We start from the raw sequence: 18,141 nt of genomic DNA, 5'->3' as shown, positions 1-18,141 counted from the left end.
ATTTTTTTTTCCAAAAAAAAAAAATCTTTAAAAAAATGCGATCGGAATCCATTATGCAAATGAAGCATGAAATCTGTAAATCTACACTTCATTTGCAATTTCAAAGTCCTTTATTTACATTCCTCTGTCGAAAGAGGAATGTAGTCTAGACATAGCCCGTTAGCTGCTCCTCTTTTCTAAACTCTCTGTTTACTGTGCTTTAATTGTTAGACATAAGAAGGAAACCAGCACCATGCAATCAGGACGTTGCTTAAAGACTACTGATGGCCCATCAATCCCAATTTGGGACTCATTATTTCATAAAGACTGACACACTTCCTGAAATGTTTGTCAAATTGGAAAACAAGATCCTGAAAGTAACTGAGCAGCTAACCCTACAACTCCCATTAAGTTATACATGCTGAAGAGCTCTGAGGATTGGGTTCTGAAAGTTAGAAAAAGCTAATCTGAAGCATTGTAAAGTAGGAATATGTTCTTGGATAAACTTGAGCTTATTGCTCATTTAAATTTATAAGTACAGAACGGGAAAGACTATGCCATGAGATTTGGAAATTATGAACAAAAAGCAAACAGGAAAATGATGCATATGATATAGCAGAGGATGAAAGCTACACTTGACTCAATTTTCTTCCTCAGTAAAGTCCTCGTGCTCACATGTGTAATTTTTTCTTAAGTCAGCTAGGCTTTTACCCTGCATAAGAAGGTCAGCAAGGGCCCAATCTAATTCTCACTGACTTCAACAAGGGATGGGATCATGTCACCAGCATTTTGAACATCAATTCATCTTTATTTTGATTTCTGTAGAATTTGGCTGCAAGACATTATAGTTCTTAAAGTATTACTGTTCTAGTTGCTTCCTAATAAAGAGCTTAATTAAATTCCAGCTCCAGAACTCTTACTTATAGTTTGTGTTATCTAATGTCAAGGAACAAGTTGAGGGCCATCACTCCACTGTATTAAGTGCTGTACAAACACAGAATAAAAACCTACTAGTGCAAACATACACTAACGACCACTTCCAGCAACTACATCTTTTCCTTAACCAGCTCCTTTCAAAATATCCCCAAGATTCTAGGAAAAAAAGTTTGTTTGATCTTTAAATAAGGACTACACATACTGTATATCCCTCTAGGATGGACCGCCACCTTGTCGTGGTTGGAGGGCTTGCGTGTCTCAATGACCCCTAGAACTATGCTGGCTGGAGCTTTGTGCTCCTGGTAGGGTTTCCCATGCCAGACAGGTCGAAGGGTAGAGACCAGACGAAGTGTGGTCCCTGGTCCTCCAGGTTGGGGGTTTGGCACAAAGTACAGCGTGCGCACTAAGCTGAAACTATACAACAGCTGTGTTCTTCCAGTGCTTCTCTATGGAGCAGAATGTTGGCGCATGATACAACGAGACCTTACTAAATTGTCTACATTCCATACCAAGAATCTTAGAAGAATAATCAGGATATTTTGGCCAAATAAAATTTCCAACGAAGATCTACTGTCTCAGTGTAAACAAGAAGACATGGCCACTATAATTATGAAAAGACACTGGAGATGGATAGGTCATGTGTTACGAAGAGAGGACGGATCTATTACGAAAATTGCACTCCACTGGAAACCAGATGGGAAGAGAAAGAGAGTAAGACCAAAAACAACCTGGCGCCGAACGGTAGAACAAGAATTAAAAGACCATCATCACACTTGGGGGACAATAGGCGCTTTGGCCTGTGACCGACAGAAGTGGAAGGACTTTGTTGCTGCCCTATGCGCCATTGGCGTAACGGGCAGTAAGTAAGTAAGTAATACTGTATATGGCAATGGCTTTTTGATGGCCAATCACATGACTGCTTAAGACAAGCATCACAATCCTAAGAGGTAAAAATAGACGACAAAGACATTTGTTTTTATTTATGCATATTGCTTGCACTAACATGACCAGACCCAAGTTTGTACTGCCTGACTGCCCATGTCACCATGCTGCAGCACTTGATGAAGCTATGACTGGGGCTCCTACCTTTGCTCATGCTAGAGTTTTGTCCAGGGCAAAAGTTACTCATTGCTTAATGTTGTAACTAGGATTATAAATGTTCTCTTTTCCACTATTTCCTAGTGAATGCCACCATACTCGAGAAACAATTTGCCCTAGATAGCCTCCATTTTCTGGAGATTTTCAGCTGGCAGGGCTAAGTGCTAGTTAGAAATCAAATCCAGAATTCACTTACCCCAAAGCCAGAGTTTTACACTGCAGATGAAGATATAGCCACATAAAAAGTAATATACATGTGGATTATAGCTATACAATACGCAAAAAATGTAGTTCACACTAGTCTGTTCTGTTGTTCTAGCTACTCAATTGTTTACAATATCTTCCCTTCCAATATTGTTTTAACGTATATTATCACTGCACTTAAGTTTTCCAATAAGACATTTCATTTGTCTTATTGTTCATAAAGATATTAAATCATTTGCATACAAAGATTCTTTAAGAGTGTAAATTATACACACTGCATTTCTTATTTAAGCACCATTAATACCAAAGCACTGAGATAGTTAGCAAAGTCTAAATCAGTGGTTCCCAAACTTTTCGGCATCATGCCCCCTTTTTGAAAAAACCTTTCAGCCCTCCCCCACAAATAAAAGCAAAACTTGTTGAGGAAAAAAAAAAGGAACTGACCGGGGCAGCAAAAGTTGATGGGGGAGAGGGGGGGAGAGGAGTTGGGTGTCCTCACGCCCCCCTTGGAATTTCTTCACCCCCCCCCAGTTTGGGAAGCAATGGTCTAAACCAGTGGTCTCCAACCTTTTTACACCCAAAATCACTTTTTCTATGACAGACCAAGCCAAGATCTACTGCCCCGCCCCTTCCTTGAAGCCCCGCCCCTTCCTTGAAGCCCCACCTTCTCTATTCTCCTCCTCTCCACCACTTGCTATCCCCAATCCTTATACTGGTGCTTTTAAAAAAAAAAAAAAAATCTTCTGTAGGAAGGGGTTTTTCCAACATTTGGTCTGTCTAGACTGGACCAAATGTCAGAAAAACCCCTTCTTTTGGAAGCCCCCTTATTCCTCGTGGAAAGAGGAATACAGGGGTTACCAAAAGAGAATGTTTGCTTTTCCACTAAAAAAAGCGGAAGAACAAATGCAACCCTGGATGCAGAAGAGTTTTTCTGGGATAACTCCAGAATCCTGAAAAACTCCAGCAGTCTAGCCAGACCCTCGCTGGGCTGAGACAGGATGTGTAGGCTCTGGGGTGGGAATGAGGGATTTGGGTGTGGGAAGGGGTGAGAGGTGCAAGCTCTGGGAGGAAATCTGGATGCAGGAGGAGGTGGAGAAGGGGACACTGGCTCGGGGAGGGGGCTCCAGGCTGGGCAGTGTTGGGATCAGATGGAGGATTGGGGTACTAAGCAAGCCACCGGCTTGTGGATGTGAGGGTGCAGGAATTTGGGTTGGGGTATGCAAGGGGCTCAGGGCAGCGGGTTCCAGTGTATGACAGGCTCAGATCTAGGGTCTGGGGAAGGGAGAATGCAGGATGGTTGTGGCCAGATGGTGGCTTGACCCCAACTGGGGGTCTGTTGGCCAGGCTTCATTTTTTAATAAACTACTATGTCAAACACAAAAAGTTTCTGCACTGTCTTTATTTATGAGAATGGCAGGGAACCTGCCTTGAGTCAGGGGTCACTGACTCATAGAAAAGTCAGTCAGGAGCAGAGGACAGTACTGGGGAGGGGTGCTAGTGGGTTCTGGGGCAGGGAACAGAGTGCCAATGGGAGCAGAGGAGAGGGGGAAGGGTGCCAGAAGGACAGGTTTCAGCAGCAGGGGGCAGGCGGGGGGGGGGGGGGAAGAGGGGAGAAACAGGTTTCTGCAGAGGGAAGCAGGAGGACAGGTTTCTGCAGAGGGGAAGGCAGAGGGACAGGTTTCTGCGGTAGGGGACAGGGTGCCAGTGGGGACTGGTTTCTGCAGAGGGGAGCAGGGGGACAGGTTTCTGCAGTAGGGGACAGGGTGCCAGTGGGGACTGGTTTCTGCAGAGGGGAGCAGGGGGACAGGTTTCTGCAGTAGGGGACAGGGTGCCAGTGGGGACTGGTTTCTGCAGAGGGGAACAAGTTTCTGCAGAGGGGAGCAGGGGGACAAGTTTCTGCAGTAGGGGACAGGGTGCTGGTGGGGATTGGTTTCTGCGGGGGAGGGGGGGCTTCAGGGTGCCAGGAGGGCAGATTTCTGCACTGAGGGGGAGGCAGGGGAGAGGGAACGGGGGGCAGGAGGGCGGGGGACAGGGAACAAGGTTCGAGGGAAGGGAGTCCCCTACACCAGCCATGGAGGGAAGCCTCCGTCCTGCACTCCCTCCGGTGCCAAACCCCCCCCCCCGCCCCGTGAAAGAAGGAAGCCCCGTTGCGCGCCTCTGCCAGGCATGACACCCCTCCTCCCACCGAGCATGGAAGCCCACTCAGGTGACCTCTTGGGGGCAACCCACCCAAGCGCACCTGCCCCGGGGCTGAAACCCCCACGTGTACCTGCCCTGGGGCCAACACCCGCCCCCCTGTGCAGGAAAACCCCGTCTGCGCCCGCCCTGGGGCCGAAATACACCCCTTCCCCCCCGCGCGCGCCTGCCTCGGGCTGAAACTCACACCAGCAGCGCAGGTAAACCCTACGCACGCCTGCCCCGGGGCCAAAACACACACACCCGTCTCCCCGCGGTGCAGGGAAGCCCCGCGCACGCCTGCCCCGGGGACAACTCATGCCTCCTGCGCCGGTGCAGAGAAATCTCCGTGCTCCTCTTCCGGAGCCAGGGCCCCCTCCCACGCTGCACGCTTGGCAAAGCAGCCAGGGCACTTCCGGAACTGGCGCTAAGCTGTGGGACTTCCATCCACCCACGGGAAGCCGGCACTACTTCCATTTTCGCTGTAGGTAAGTACTGGGGCTTCTCGGCGGTGGGTGGAAAATGGGGAGGGGGCCCGGTTGCTTCGTGATCGACTGGTCAAGGCCTTTCGATCGACCAGTCGATCACGATTGACCTGTTGGTAAACACTTTAGAGATATACACAAATCATATACTACTTTAGGCTGAAAATCACAACATCTTACTATTTCTCACCCTGTAACTTCAGTCTCCACCATTAAAATGTTTCAATAGTAATTTTTCAGTAATAAATAGGTGTCTTGATATAGATCCACTATGTTTTATTTGTTATATTTTACTAAATGGCATACAAATGTTCCTACAAAATATATTGTGGCAATACAAAGTGTTTTATGTAAAAAGTGTTATTAAATTAACAGGAAAAATACTGAAAGAAAAACACTTCCCCCAATAATGAACTTAAAGTAAAATCTTGTTCTCTAAGCTGACCAGACCCATGAAGTCCTTTATCATGAGATGGAACAAAAGGATGCATGCATAAAATACAAGGTCATAAAATGTTAGGTTCCAAACCTGAGAAGCAGTTCACTAGAGCTGATAAGACAGGGATGGGCAATCATTTTTTTACCAGGGGCCACTTCAGAAATATTTGAAGTGGCCCTGGGCTGCACCGGAAGGGGCGGGGCCTTAGGCAGAAGGGACGAGGCTGGGACACTTCTCTACTTCCCCACCCACACACCATGATTGGTCTGGCAGTGGGGAAGCAAGTGAAGTCTTTGCCCCACCTGCCCAGTTCCCCCTAGCTGCCCGTGCCCCTGGCGGTGGGAGGAGACTTCATGCGCTCCCCCTTCTGCCACTGCACCAATCGGGGCTTGGGAGCAGGGAAGCATGCAAAGTCTCCTCCTGCCCTGCTAGGATTCCGTGGTGCTTCCAAGCGCCACGTGCTTCTTGCAGGTCGGGGCAGGGTAGAGGAAACTTCATGCGCTTCTCCCTGCCCCCAGGCCCTGATTGACCTGGGGGAGCAGGGGAGTGGCAGGGCCTCCATAGGCGGGATCAACCCGCTTGGTGGGCCAGGTCCGGCCCTCAGAGGCTCTTTTGCCCAACCCTGTGATAAGGAGATGATTCCCCTAACTTCCCCATCCTCTACTTCTCCCCCTAAAAAGGTTGTATACATTTTGTTTTCATCAATATAGAAATAGTTATTATTATCTATTATAAAAACTTTAACATTTTAAAGTCAGATTTTTTCCATGAATTTTTCATTTAACTGAAAAGTCAAAAGCAATTTTCTATTGGAACAGTGTTTTGACAAAAAAAAAATTCAACCCACTCTAGAGTTCTATTCCCTTCACGGGATCAGACTAGGTCCCACAAACATTTTTCTTCCTAAAGGTGTCTGCTTCTGGGAGTACTCTGAGACTACACTTTCGGCCTGTGTTTTGAAAACCTTTCTTTTCATTTCTTGGGAAAAGGCAAGTTTTTTGGGTTATTTCCAAGTTCTGGATGTATACCCAAAGATGCATTTGGGGGCATTTTCCATATAAAAAAGTAAGCCCTTCATTTTCTATAAAACTATAAACTAAAAAATTAGATTATAAATCAGATAAAGAAGCTTTCTAGATCACGCCACAGAAAAGTAGCTGTAACCATACTTTAAAAGAAAAACCGTTTAACAAAAGTCATGCTAAAAAGGATCAGACAGGCTCTTAAACTCTCTGTACTCTGGGTCGAAAATTTACTGAAGGAGTGGGCCTGCACTCTGTACCTTACAACTCCCTACCAATTACCAGGTTTAGGCAAAAAGCCTACAGAGCAAACCCAAATGCTGGCTTCTGAGTTGCATTTGGTCAGCAGCAGAAATGTAAACCTAATCATTCAATAAAATAGGGATGTTAGATATCATTTAATTTAATAATACAGGAGGCCCCCGACTTGAGAATGCCCAAGTTCCAACCATTTTTGTAAGTGTGAAAGGGGTTGGAAACCCCCGACTTACATCCTCAGCCCACATTTACAACGGAACCAAATATATTGCAAGTCGGGGGCCTCCTGTAGTATAACTGCATAACATCTTAATGGTTACATGATTATTTGATAGTCCCTAGGAGTGGGGCCAGCAGCCAGTGCATTCCTGGAGAGCCCCCTGCCACACTTTGCTGCTGCCTCTGTATCATCTGCAGCGCGGGCTGGCAGGTGAGAGCTGGTCTGCAAGGGAAGCCGGTTTAAAAACTGTCTCCCTGCACAGAATGGCTCTCCTGTGCCACCCTGTGCTGCTGCCCTCTGTGAACAGACCGTTCCAGCATCCTATATCACAGGCAGCAGCATGGGCGTGGGGTAGTCAAGCAGTTCCACAGGCTCTGGTGCTGGTGGGGAGCCAGCTTAAAAGCTGCCTTCCCACAGGCAGCAGCTCCCCCCTCCTTGCTGCCTCTGATAGAGAGACAGCAAGTAGGGGGGAGGAATGTATGTAATCATTAGGTTAATTGTTTACATGACTACACCTAGCATCCCTACAGTTCTCTTTAAGTACATTCAATTTATTGGTGATAGAAGAATGAAGCTGAAAAATAGGCTAGTTAGTCTCAGATTTGGCTACTGGACAATTTTTTTTAATTAAAGCTTTAGGTACTATTATTAAATGCTTTGTACTTCAATATAATAGCAAACTAAAGAGTGCGGACAAGTCTACATTTACAATACTCTCTCATCAAAAGTGTAAACTGTGGAGAGTAGTTAATTCATCTCCAGAGAAGCGGTAATTACAGGGACAGGGCGCTGTCTCCAAAGGAGAGCTCCTCTACATTGGACTGAGTTAGTATAGCGTTCTCTCATAGGGGTGGGCAGTTTTCACACCCCTGAATGAAGCAGTTACACCCATACCTGGTCTAACAGGGCAGTGCTATTCAGCAGGTCAAGGAGGAAAGTGATCTCTCATATACAATCGCGGTGGGGAAGGAGAACCCGCTAGCTGGAGTCACAGACTAGAGTTACATGGAGCCAGACTCTCCGGGAAAGGCCCCTGTTTGCTGCCTGCCAGCAGGAGTGTCAAGCTCTCCCCTGGAAAGGGTGGGCTCTGAGTGGTATTGCAGAGGGGAAGCGCGCAGCAGCCACCTGCTACCCCGCCTGGGGGGACACGGAGCTTGGGATCCGCAGCAGCTACTGAAAGGATGAGGTGCCTGGGGAAAGGGGCCCTGGGGGCGGCTGCAGGGATGTCAGGAGGCCCGGGGCGACAGCGCAGGGTCCCAACTCAGCCCTGCGCGGGACTCGGGGGTCCCTGAAACAAGGGGGGGAACTGGGGCTCCCGTGGGGGCGGGGGGCGGCTCCCAGCAGGCAGGGCCGGGGCCGCTCGCGAGGCGGCGGTACCTTGAGCACGGTGACGGCGCCGCCCGGACTGTGCACCTCAAAGGCGGCGGCCTCGTCCCCGGTGCCGGCGGCGGCCTCGGGCTGGTGGTAGCTGAAGCAGGCGGCGGCGATGTCCAGGTGGCCGAGCGGCATCGCCTCCTGCGGGCCCTTGAAGTAGTAGAGGTAGCAGCGGCGGGGGTCGAAGACGAACCAGCGGCTGCGGAAGCCGCGCAGCGGGCCCTTGCCCGACAGCTTCTGGAGGTAGCCGCACAGCTTGGGCGCGCCTGAGCCGGCCGGCCCCGCGGCGTCCCCGCCGCCCTCCTCCCCCGCCGCCTCGGCGGATCCCGCCGCCGGCATCGCCCCTCGCGGCGCGGCCTGCTCCGCCTGGCGGCCCGGCCCGCCGCCTGACGGGACTTGTAGTGCGCGCGCCTCGCTCGCTGAGGGGAGCTACGGGCGCGGCCCAGCCGCCGCGGGTCTCCCCGTCCCAGCGCCTCGCTCCGCCCCCCTCAGCCCTCCGCTTGTGCAATCGCGGCCCACGGTGTGCGCGGCGAGCTGGGCCCCTGCCATGGGGAAGTGGGACCCGACGCCTGTCCCCGGCCCTGCCTCCCGCCAGATGCCCCAGGACACTTGACAGCCGCACGCTTTGGTGACGCTCCGGGCAAGGAAATTCTCCTTAGGCGGGTCCCCCCAGGCTTATTGGGGTCCTGCTTCCTGAGGTGCTGCCAGTAACCAGCCGCCCTGAAATCGGCTTTGCGGGTAACGCAACCCGCAGCCTCTCTGCAGGAAGTCTGTCTGCAACAGGCTGAAGTGGAGAGAGGAAGATTGATCTTCTTCCATGTTTTGGCTGAAATGCTCCGTATCTGCCGTTTGAGGCATCCTCTGCTGGCAAATATTGCGATCTATGTTCCATTTCATGGCCCAAAGGACAGATTACATTAGAATCCCTCTCAATCTTGTTACTCCTCTGTGAAATCTGCATAGTCTATCTCTGGGTTAGTGCGTTCATTGAAAACCAATAATCATGTGTAACAGAAACTCAGGATGTGCACTTGCCAACATGGAGGCCATGCACAATCTTTATCGCTCAGGGAGGTAGAGTTCCTACAGTGATGTAGTCTGTGACTGTGGGGTTACTGAGGCAGCGGTGTAATGTACACATGGCTAAAAAGAACTTTGTGCATATTTTCTTACCCTGACCTGAACTTACCCTTTCTCTACCCATCAATCAGACAGCTCTCATTAATACTGCTTGCAACTTCCTTCTATCACTATTAAATTGCCAGGTTTTTCACTGACATTCTAACCAGCCTGTCTGGCCATTTGCCCTTCTGTTTCTGTCAAGAGCACTTTTTTAACTGCTCAGGTTCTTTTGATCTTTTAGGGTGTCAGCATTGGCAAAGCAAATCCTGGTAATTTTGCTGGCACCTAAAAATAGCACCTCTCAGTTATGGCTCCATTGTTCTCCATGCTGCTTTGAAGATATGTACCTGCACCTGTCTTATCTGTGTCATTGTTTCAGCTTTCCTGTGTTGTTCTGTAACATCCCTTTTATAGACTTCTTTGAAGCAAAATGCAGGACAATGTAGCACTTTAAAGACTAACAAGATGGTTTATTAGATGATGAGCTTTCGTGGGCCAGACCCACTTCCTCAGATCAAATAGTGGAAGAAAGTAGTCACAACCATATATACCAAAGGATACAATTAAAAAAATGAACAAATATGAAAAGGACAAATCACATTGCTACATTAAACACGGCTACATTTCTATCATTATAGACTTCTTTGATTTTGTTGTGTGCCTTTAAACAGGCAGCCTACAAAATTGAAACCAAGTCATGTGTAGTAGTAATAATACAGACATTTTTGCCAGTTTGTCACAGAAGGCACTCAGCATCTTGCAAGATCTGGCCTTTCCTATAAAATGTCATTTTGCAGACAAAAGATGACACTTCCTTCTTCTGAGCTTCTAGGAGAGAGGTTGGCACTATTTGAAGTCTCATAACGCCCTGTCCTCGTTCATTCAGATATGCTTAAATGTCAAAGAGATTGTCTCCAATATTTTTCTTTAACATCAAATGACCAGCAGTGGGATCATTCCTATGAAGCGTTTAGCATCCTAACCTTGCGTGCTCAGCTGCTGTTGGCGTCAACAGAAATATTTGTGTTTCAGCAATTCATAGAAAAAGGCTCTATATTCTCAAGGCTTTTGCTCTCAATACTTCTCTCTCTTTCTCCCTCTCCCTCTCTCTTTTTCTGTATAGCTTCCTCACTTACAACATTCTAATCAGGATGTACTGTTTTTGCAGTTAGTTCATTGAAACCAAAAGTTCCCCTTCTTAAGAAGATAAGTTCCTTATTTCATGTATGTCCTTTTTCAAAAGATGTAATCCAGATGTGAACTGATCAATGACAGCTGCATCTTTCAGCATTATCACAGTGTTTGTAGTAATTGTGTACACACATCACATGATTTTTCTTTTACATATTCAGCTCTCGCATGCAGAACCCATTCAGTTGCTTAGCAATGTTTAGAAAATGAATATAAATGGCAAAAATAATGATGCTTACCAGTAACTAGTTAACCAGTGGGCCTGCCGGGTTGGAGCAGCCCTCGGCCCGATGTAGGCGAGGGGCTGCTCTAGCTTGGCTGGGCTCACTGTGCCATGCCACAGACTGGGGGCACTTCAGCCCAGCCGGGCGCACTGCACTGTTCCATGGGTTGTGGGTGCTGCAGCCTGGCCAGATTGGAGTAACTCTCTGCCCACGGCATGGTGCCATGTGATGAGCCTGGCCTGGCCAGAGCAGCCCCCGCCTCTGGCCCAGTAGGCCCAGCCTTGCCTGAGTTAATTGGTGAAACATAAACGTAACATTTAATTGGTTAAACAGTATTTTGCATCCCTACTTTAAATGAACCAATAATTTTGTAATTGCATTATGGGTGCAAACATTCTCGTTTACAAAACATATCAAATGGAAGAGCCGTTTTCCTTTGAATAACAAGTATTCAGTTACTTATTTCATAACACTGGGAGTGTTTTTCACCATATTGTGAATATAGGTACTTCACACACTGTGAAAAAGTTCTCATTTTGATGTAACAGAAACAATAATAAAATCAGTATCTAAGCAATGTTATTAAATACAAATGTACCAACAGTGCATTCAGTGCAGATCCTTTGGCTCAGACTTGTGATTACACAAATGCCAAAAATTGGTAAATTATGATCAGCATAACATCAGTACTTTGCCTTTGGTTAAATACTTACTGTGTTGACTTTACAGAGCAGTAGATCTCCACCTAACACCTCTCCCCCCACCCCCAAAGAAAGGATTGGGCTGCAAAATTCATTTTCAGTGTTGTGGGTCCCTCTGAAAAAAATACCTTGCAGGGACTGAACCATGAGTACAGTTTGTCATTATCAAAGATAATCATTTTCTCTGTGTAACCATTCTGCCGGGTAGGCCTGGCAGCAACCAGAGCCGGGTTCAATATCTAGGGGTCCATCTCACACAGAACCAGCTCGAGCCCCCACCCAGTAGCCTGGGAAATTCACACACCCCTGGGCGCCTCTGAGAGGCAATGCTTCCCCACTCGCAAGCACAGAGTCTGAGTGTAGAAAAGAAACATTTAATGGTATCTATGGTTGTGACTATTTTCTTCCACTATTTGATCTGAGGAAGTGGGTCTGGCCCACGAAAGCTCATCATCTAATAAACCATCTTGTTAGTCTTTAAAGTGCTACATTGTCCTGTTTTTTGTTTCATTTAATGAAACAGAGAGAGAAGTCACATGGCATTAACTTAGGAAAATACCACAGAGTTCATAGCCCAAACCATGAGCAAAGCCCAATACCCCAACGCTATGTCTACACTGGCGTGATCTTGCGTCAGAGATATGCAAATGATGCTAAGCGTGGAATATCGCCGAGCCTCATTTGCATATCTAATGAGCAACCATTTTTGCAGAAGAGGCTCTTGCGTCCAAAGGAGCTGTCTACACTGCCCCTTCGTGTGCAAGAAAACCCCTCTCATGCAGTGCCACTACGCCGATTATTTTCAGGAATAATGGCATTGCGCAAGAGGGTTTTTCTTGCACAAGAAGGGGCAGTGTAGACAGCTCCTTCTGGCACAAGAGCCTCTTCTGCAAAAATGGCAGCTCATTAGATATGCAAATGAGGCTCGGCGATATTCCACGCTTAGCCTCATTTGCATATCTCTGGCGCAAGATCTCCCCAGTGTAGACATAGCCCAAGATTCTCTGGAGTCCAGCAGCCCAAAATCTCCCACAGTCCGACACCCCAAAAGTCTCTGTCCCTGGTCAGTGTCACCCAGACTTCAAAAGTTCACCTGCAGGGTCTACCTCTCAACCTGGGTGGAAAGGGAGACAGGGGGGTTGATAGGGACACCTTACGTGGTCTGAGGCCGACGGTGCCACCTCTCCGTACGATTCTGCTGCAGTCTTTACCATGAGCCATTCCACCACGCTCCAACAGCTGTCTTGTTCCACTCCACCGACTGCTCCACTGGTCGCCTGCCACCGCTCCTACCATCCACCCGCTAGCCATTCCCACTGGCTGCTCCGCTGGTCGCCTGCCACCGCTCCTACCATCCACCCGCTAGCCATTCCCACTGGCTGCTCCGCTGGTCGCCTGCCACCACTCCTACCAGCCACCCGCCGGTCATTCCCACCAGCCGCTCTGCTGGCTGCAATGGGTCTGGCTCCCAGCCAAGCCAGTGATTTCAACTCTTTAGCCATCACCTAGACTGGCAAAAGACTCCTCATGGAGTCTAGTTCAGGTCTGTCCTTAAAACAAAAGGGGGAAAGAGGCAGGTTGGGCTAGTCTTACAGCTCACACCTAGGAGTCATGAAGCAGGCTGATTCAAGCCCTTTAGCTTTTCAACCCCCAACTCTGGAAGGGGGGAGGCTTGTTCCTCGCAGACCTCTTACAGTAATGGTGTCTCTCCAGCAAGCACTGGTGTCATGTTTTGTAGTTCCCACATTTAGGCATTGCATGAATAGTGACCCCCACAACAGCCCCAAATTATTTTCAATACACCATATTCCATTCCAACACTGATCCTCCATCAGCCCTGGCAGAGTTGGATTTCCATAACCATAGCTCAGATTCCTTCCCCCTCCTGGCATGAGCTGTATTTACATATCAACAGTTAACCGTTAATTATCTTGAAGAGTTAAACAATTGAAGTGAGTACATCCACCCCCAGAGCAGATCCCTCCTTTTAGCTGGTGGATAACCAGCAGTAGTTCAGCCCCTGCTTACATCTGTAACAAGAATCTCTGTAGGGTTATACTGTTAAATATTAGGACATAGTGCTACGTGGTTTGTACTTGTGGGATGGATGCACGTGGCCCACTGCACTTCAGGTTCTTGAGAGGGAGGGCACAATGCTGTGGAAGGTAATGGGCCCTAAGCCACTTTTACAACAGAGGCCAAACAGGTAGAAAGTTGCTGAAACTTACACTTGCTAGATGTTTTCAGGGTTATTGTAGCCATGTTGGTCCCAGGATATCAGAGGGTATGTCTACACTACCCCGCTAGTTCGAACTAGCGGGGTAATGTAGGCATACCGCACTTGCAAATGAAGCCCGGGATTTGAATTTCCCGGGCTTCATTTGCATAAGCGGGGAGCCGCCATTTTTAAAACCCCGCTGGTTCGAACCCCGTGCCGCGCGGCTACACGCGGCACGAACTAGGTAGTTCGAACTAGGCTTCCTAGTTCGAACTACCGTTACTCCTCGTGAAATGAGCTCGTGCCCCGTGTAGCCGCGCTGCACGGGGTTCGAACCAGCGGGGTTTTAAAAATGGCGGCTCCCCGCTTATGCAAATGAAGCCCGGGAAATTCAAATCCCGGGCTTCATTTGCAAGTGCGGTATGCCTACATTACCCTCCTAGTTCGAACTAGGAGGGTAGTGTAGACATACCCAGAGAGACAAGATGTGAGAAGAAATAGTTTTAAATGGACCAAGTGCTGTTGATGAAATAAACAAGTTTTATAGCTTACGTGGCTCCTAATAAGCTTGAAAGCTTGTCTCTTTCCCAACCAAAGGCTGGTCCCAATATTACCTCACCCACAATGACTTGCTATAAGATCTCCTAGGGCACATCTATACAGCAGGGCAAACGTTGAATTAAGCTACACAACTGGAGCTATGTCAATTGAATAGCTTAAGTCGAAATAGGGTAACTCGGCTTTTGGTGCTGTCTACACAGCAGGAAGTCGAAGGAACAAAACTCTTCCTTCAACTGCCCTTACTCCTTATAAAATGAGGGTTACAGGAGTCAGAGTAAGATGTCCTCCAGCTCAACATTATTTTTGAAATGATGATTTCTGTGTAGACACGCTCTTTGTTACTCCGAAATAACGCTGCTGTGTAGACCTTCCCCTAGAGACTATTCAGCTCAGAAGAGATCAGAGGAGCACATCATGCTCTGTCCTAACCAGTGGTGGGCAGCCTGTAGCCTGAGGGCCACATGCAGCCAATCGGGGTTCTATGTGAGGGACAGTCTGTTTACCATTGCCCATCCACAAGGTTGGCAGATTCTGCTGGTTTTCATCCATGTAATTTTTTCCCCACTGGTATTACAAGAGTGAGACATCCTTAAAGCAAGGGCACGTGAAGTGAGATGTGTGGTGATTGCACACTAGATTAGGAGAGCCATGCACTATCTCTGCAGTCAAAGTGCTGCTACGTTTAATTGGCGCACTCCGCAGATTCTAGGTACTCAAGCACAGTTAGCAAAACTACCCTATCCCGGGGAGACCGTCTTGGTTACAATCTTGTGGCCCACTGAGATGAAGGAAGGCCATTCATTTGGCCCACTCACTAGCCTAGGTTGCCCTTTACTGATCTAGACTGCCACCCAGTCCTGATACTCCTCTAAAAGGCAGTTTGAAGATCATGTGAGGGTCCCTCATGAATAGCAATGTATCCAGTTTTCAAAGTAAACCCTTTCTTATGCACGAGCTAATCACTAGAGCCCCTGTGCAGATATAAACATCTGCAGCTGATGGGATCAGATTGCAATTTAACTCCTGATCCTCTAGCTGGCTTTTACCTCTCTCCATACCCACAGAAGCAAGGGTCTCAAAGAATGGGGAAGGGAGCGGAGGGGGTAGAAAGTGAGGGGGTCTTGCAGGAAAGAGGCAGCATGAAGATAGCAACTAGGGGAGAAGCATGTGGGTAGGGTCTCCAGGAGAAGGGACAATGAGGAGAGAAGGTTGAGGGCTCATATTGAATGGTGCTCTCAGGGAATCACAAGCAGCACCTGGCAGCAGTGGTGCATGTTGCATTACAGAGTAGGGTTGCCAGGTGTCTGGTTTTGAACCAGACAGTCTGGTATTTGAGGGGTCTGCCCAGGAAACAAATTGAGAAATGTTCTAATTAGGTAAGTTTTATTATTATTAGGAGTATCAGTACGTAGTTGTGAACTGCCTGGCTGGTAGACACCCTTACGCTGTGTGAGTTTGTCTAGCAGCCAGGCAATATGCAACTACGCGGGGGGGGGAGAGCAGCCCCACTGCCGAACCCCTCTCGCCCCCGCCAGCCCTGCTTCCCACCAGCCGGTTCCTCCCTGCCAACCTCCTCCCGGCCAGCCCCACTCCCCTCCCAGCCGGTCCCCACCCCCATCTGAGATCAAATGTGTTTGGTATTTTTTTGAGGCCACCTGGTAACGCTATCACAGAGAGGTGGGGTGCCAGGGCCCCACCTTCTCCAGTCCCTACTGCTGGGGGTGGGCCCTGGTCCCTGCTGCCAAGGAGCACAGCCAGAACGGCTGGTCTGCGCCATAGTGAAGATGCTGGTGCTAGCTGAGGGTCCCTAGCCACAGGACAGGAAGCAGTGCAGTGGGCAGGTGCTGGACAGCCCCAACTCTGATGTGCTACTCAGCCTCAACAAATGGCTGCCGGCTGCCCGAGCCAGACGCAGTGGGCCAGATTCATCAGTGAGAAAACCCCTGCATGGTTGTATCTGCATTTGCTGGACTATCCATCAAAATTGTCCACAGATGTGAAGCAGATAGCCACAGATGTGCAGGGCTCTGCTAATCACCCAAAAGATTAAGTAGTACGTGATGTAGTTTAATTGATTGGAAATGGTTGGGAGAGTTGAATAGTATTAACGTATCATAGAGTGGTCCACAATTTTACTTGATAGAAGTGATTTTCCACTTGTGGTCTGCAGACTATGTCTAAGATTTCCGAAGGGATTCACACATCCATTTGAAATTTGCTAGGTGTCTGCAAATGAAAAGTGATAGAAATGTAGCCGTGTTAGTCTGGGGTAGCTGAAGCAAAATGCAGGACAATGTAGCACTTTAAAGACTAACAAGATGGTTTATTAGATGATGAGCTTTCGTAGGCCAGACCCACTTCCTCAGATCAAATCAAATGAAAAGAATTGAAAACGACTGTTCTATAGAAACACTAGGTGGTGCTCATCTGCTGTTTCACATTCTCTATTCATTGCAAGTCTTGCTCTCTTTTTCACAAAATGAAAAAAATAGACTCGGAATAGGCCTGCAGATTAAAACAAGAAAGATGCCTACATACAGCTGTAAGTTGTCTGGTTGTTATTAAGAGCAGTGAAGGCATAATACTATTTCAGAGGGAAAGATGTAATTTAGCTTTATTAACTCTACCTCAGACATTAAAAAAAGCCAAATATATTGTACAGGGTAAGTTGTCGTAGGTATCTTTTTGTTGTGGTAGAAGAGCAAATCTTGACAAAGAAAACAACCTTATTCGTAGAGAAAACAACAACAAAGGGAAAAGAATCAAAGGAGAAAGGTAGCATAGGTTTCCAGTTATGTGTTTGTGATCTGAATCTGACATCATAGGTTACAAAAGAGATATTGCGGATTTTAGAGGAAAAAATAAAATTTAAAAAAAATGTCCTAAACTGGTAGGGTGACTCACATAGGGAAATAATCTGCTAATTAAGTTTATGGATTCCTGTCTTTTTTTTTTTTTAAATGAGCAATATTTTCCATTGTGTAATCTACTTCGATTACATAGTAGTATCTGAGAAAGTGGCGAGATGACTTAGACTAGGTGAAAGACCAAATAGAAAATGAGAAAGAAAGAGACATGGACACAAATCAACTTTTCTGCATACATTTTTGTGCATTTTTTATATCTTACAGTGATAGGAAAGAGAAAAGATCCCAAAAGTTTCACTGTCTCTCATTTATGAAGAACTGGTTTATAGAGGGAGAAATAAAATTTGCCAAAATTATACACTCCTTGATTAAGAAACAATAGTGTGAAATAAACAAAAACTCCTTTCTTTGTATTTCCTATGGCCTTCATCTTGCAGCCAAACCCACATGTTCTGATGTTCTGACTGCAACAGGTTTCTACACAGGTGAAAGGTGAGAGGGGCCTATGTTTGCAAAATCCATGCCCTGCTAGATGCACAGGACTCTACAATTCATCTTGAAAATTCATACCAATAAATGTTTTAAAACTATGCAGATAGAAGGGGTTGAAATGTAAGAGGGCTACTAGTTTAATCATGATGCATTTTCAGTGTGTCAAGTAGGGGTGTTAAATTTAGATTAATCAACTAATCGAGTAGTCGATGGAATTTAATTAATAAGGGGGAGGGGCGCTCGCTATTCCGCTGCGCCTCTGTGTTTGAAATATACAAGAGCCGCCTGTGGCTCTTGTAAATTTCAAAGGAAGAGGGGGAGCGCGACTGCTTAGGTCCCCACTCCTTCACTTCTCCCTTTGAAATGTACAAGAGCTGCCCACGGCTCTTGTACATGTCAAAGGGAGAGGCGCAGCAATAGAGAAGCCTCTACCCCCCGTGAAGATAGTGATAGGGGGAACTGGCTTTTAAGAGGCAATAGAGGTAGGGGTAGGAAGGAATGGAAGCCAACCCAGAGAGCTGCAAAACACCGCGCAGCTGCCAGTGTAACACATCTGGGCACCCACAAAGCCCACT

The 18,141-nt window shown here is 47.5% G+C and overlaps 2 protein-coding genes across 3 annotated transcripts in view; one reads left to right on the top strand and one right to left on the bottom strand.

Annotated features, from left to right (window-relative positions):
- Nucleotides 1–9,045, bottom strand: part of TBC1D2B (TBC1 domain family member 2B) — a 64,688-nt gene extending 55,643 nt beyond the window's left edge. The window contains exon 1 of one of the 2 annotated variants that reach the window (XM_075897627.1): nt 8,194–9,045. In XM_075897627.1, the coding sequence (XP_075753742.1) occupies nt 8,194–8,529 (336 nt within the window). In that variant the 5' untranslated portion in view covers nt 8,530–9,045. The remainder of the gene's footprint in view (nt 1–8,193) is intronic. The other variant, XM_075897628.1, reaches the window with a different exon arrangement.
- The window catches only part of SH2D7 (SH2 domain containing 7), a 37,124-nt gene continuing 26,776 nt past the window's right edge, over nt 7,794–18,141 (top strand). Inside the window, exon 1 of the mRNA XM_006116962.4 lies at nt 7,794–8,002. The gene's annotated coding sequence lies outside the window, so the exon portion shown is untranslated. The remainder of the gene's footprint in view (nt 8,003–18,141) is intronic.

Source organism: Pelodiscus sinensis, chromosome 14, assembly GCF_049634645.1.
Source record: "Pelodiscus sinensis isolate JC-2024 chromosome 14, ASM4963464v1, whole genome shotgun sequence".
Classification (NCBI taxonomy): Eukaryota; Metazoa; Chordata; order Testudines; family Trionychidae; genus Pelodiscus; species Pelodiscus sinensis.
The sequence above is the reverse complement of the archived record's forward strand: the minus strand, read 5'-3'. Positions and strand labels throughout refer to the sequence as shown.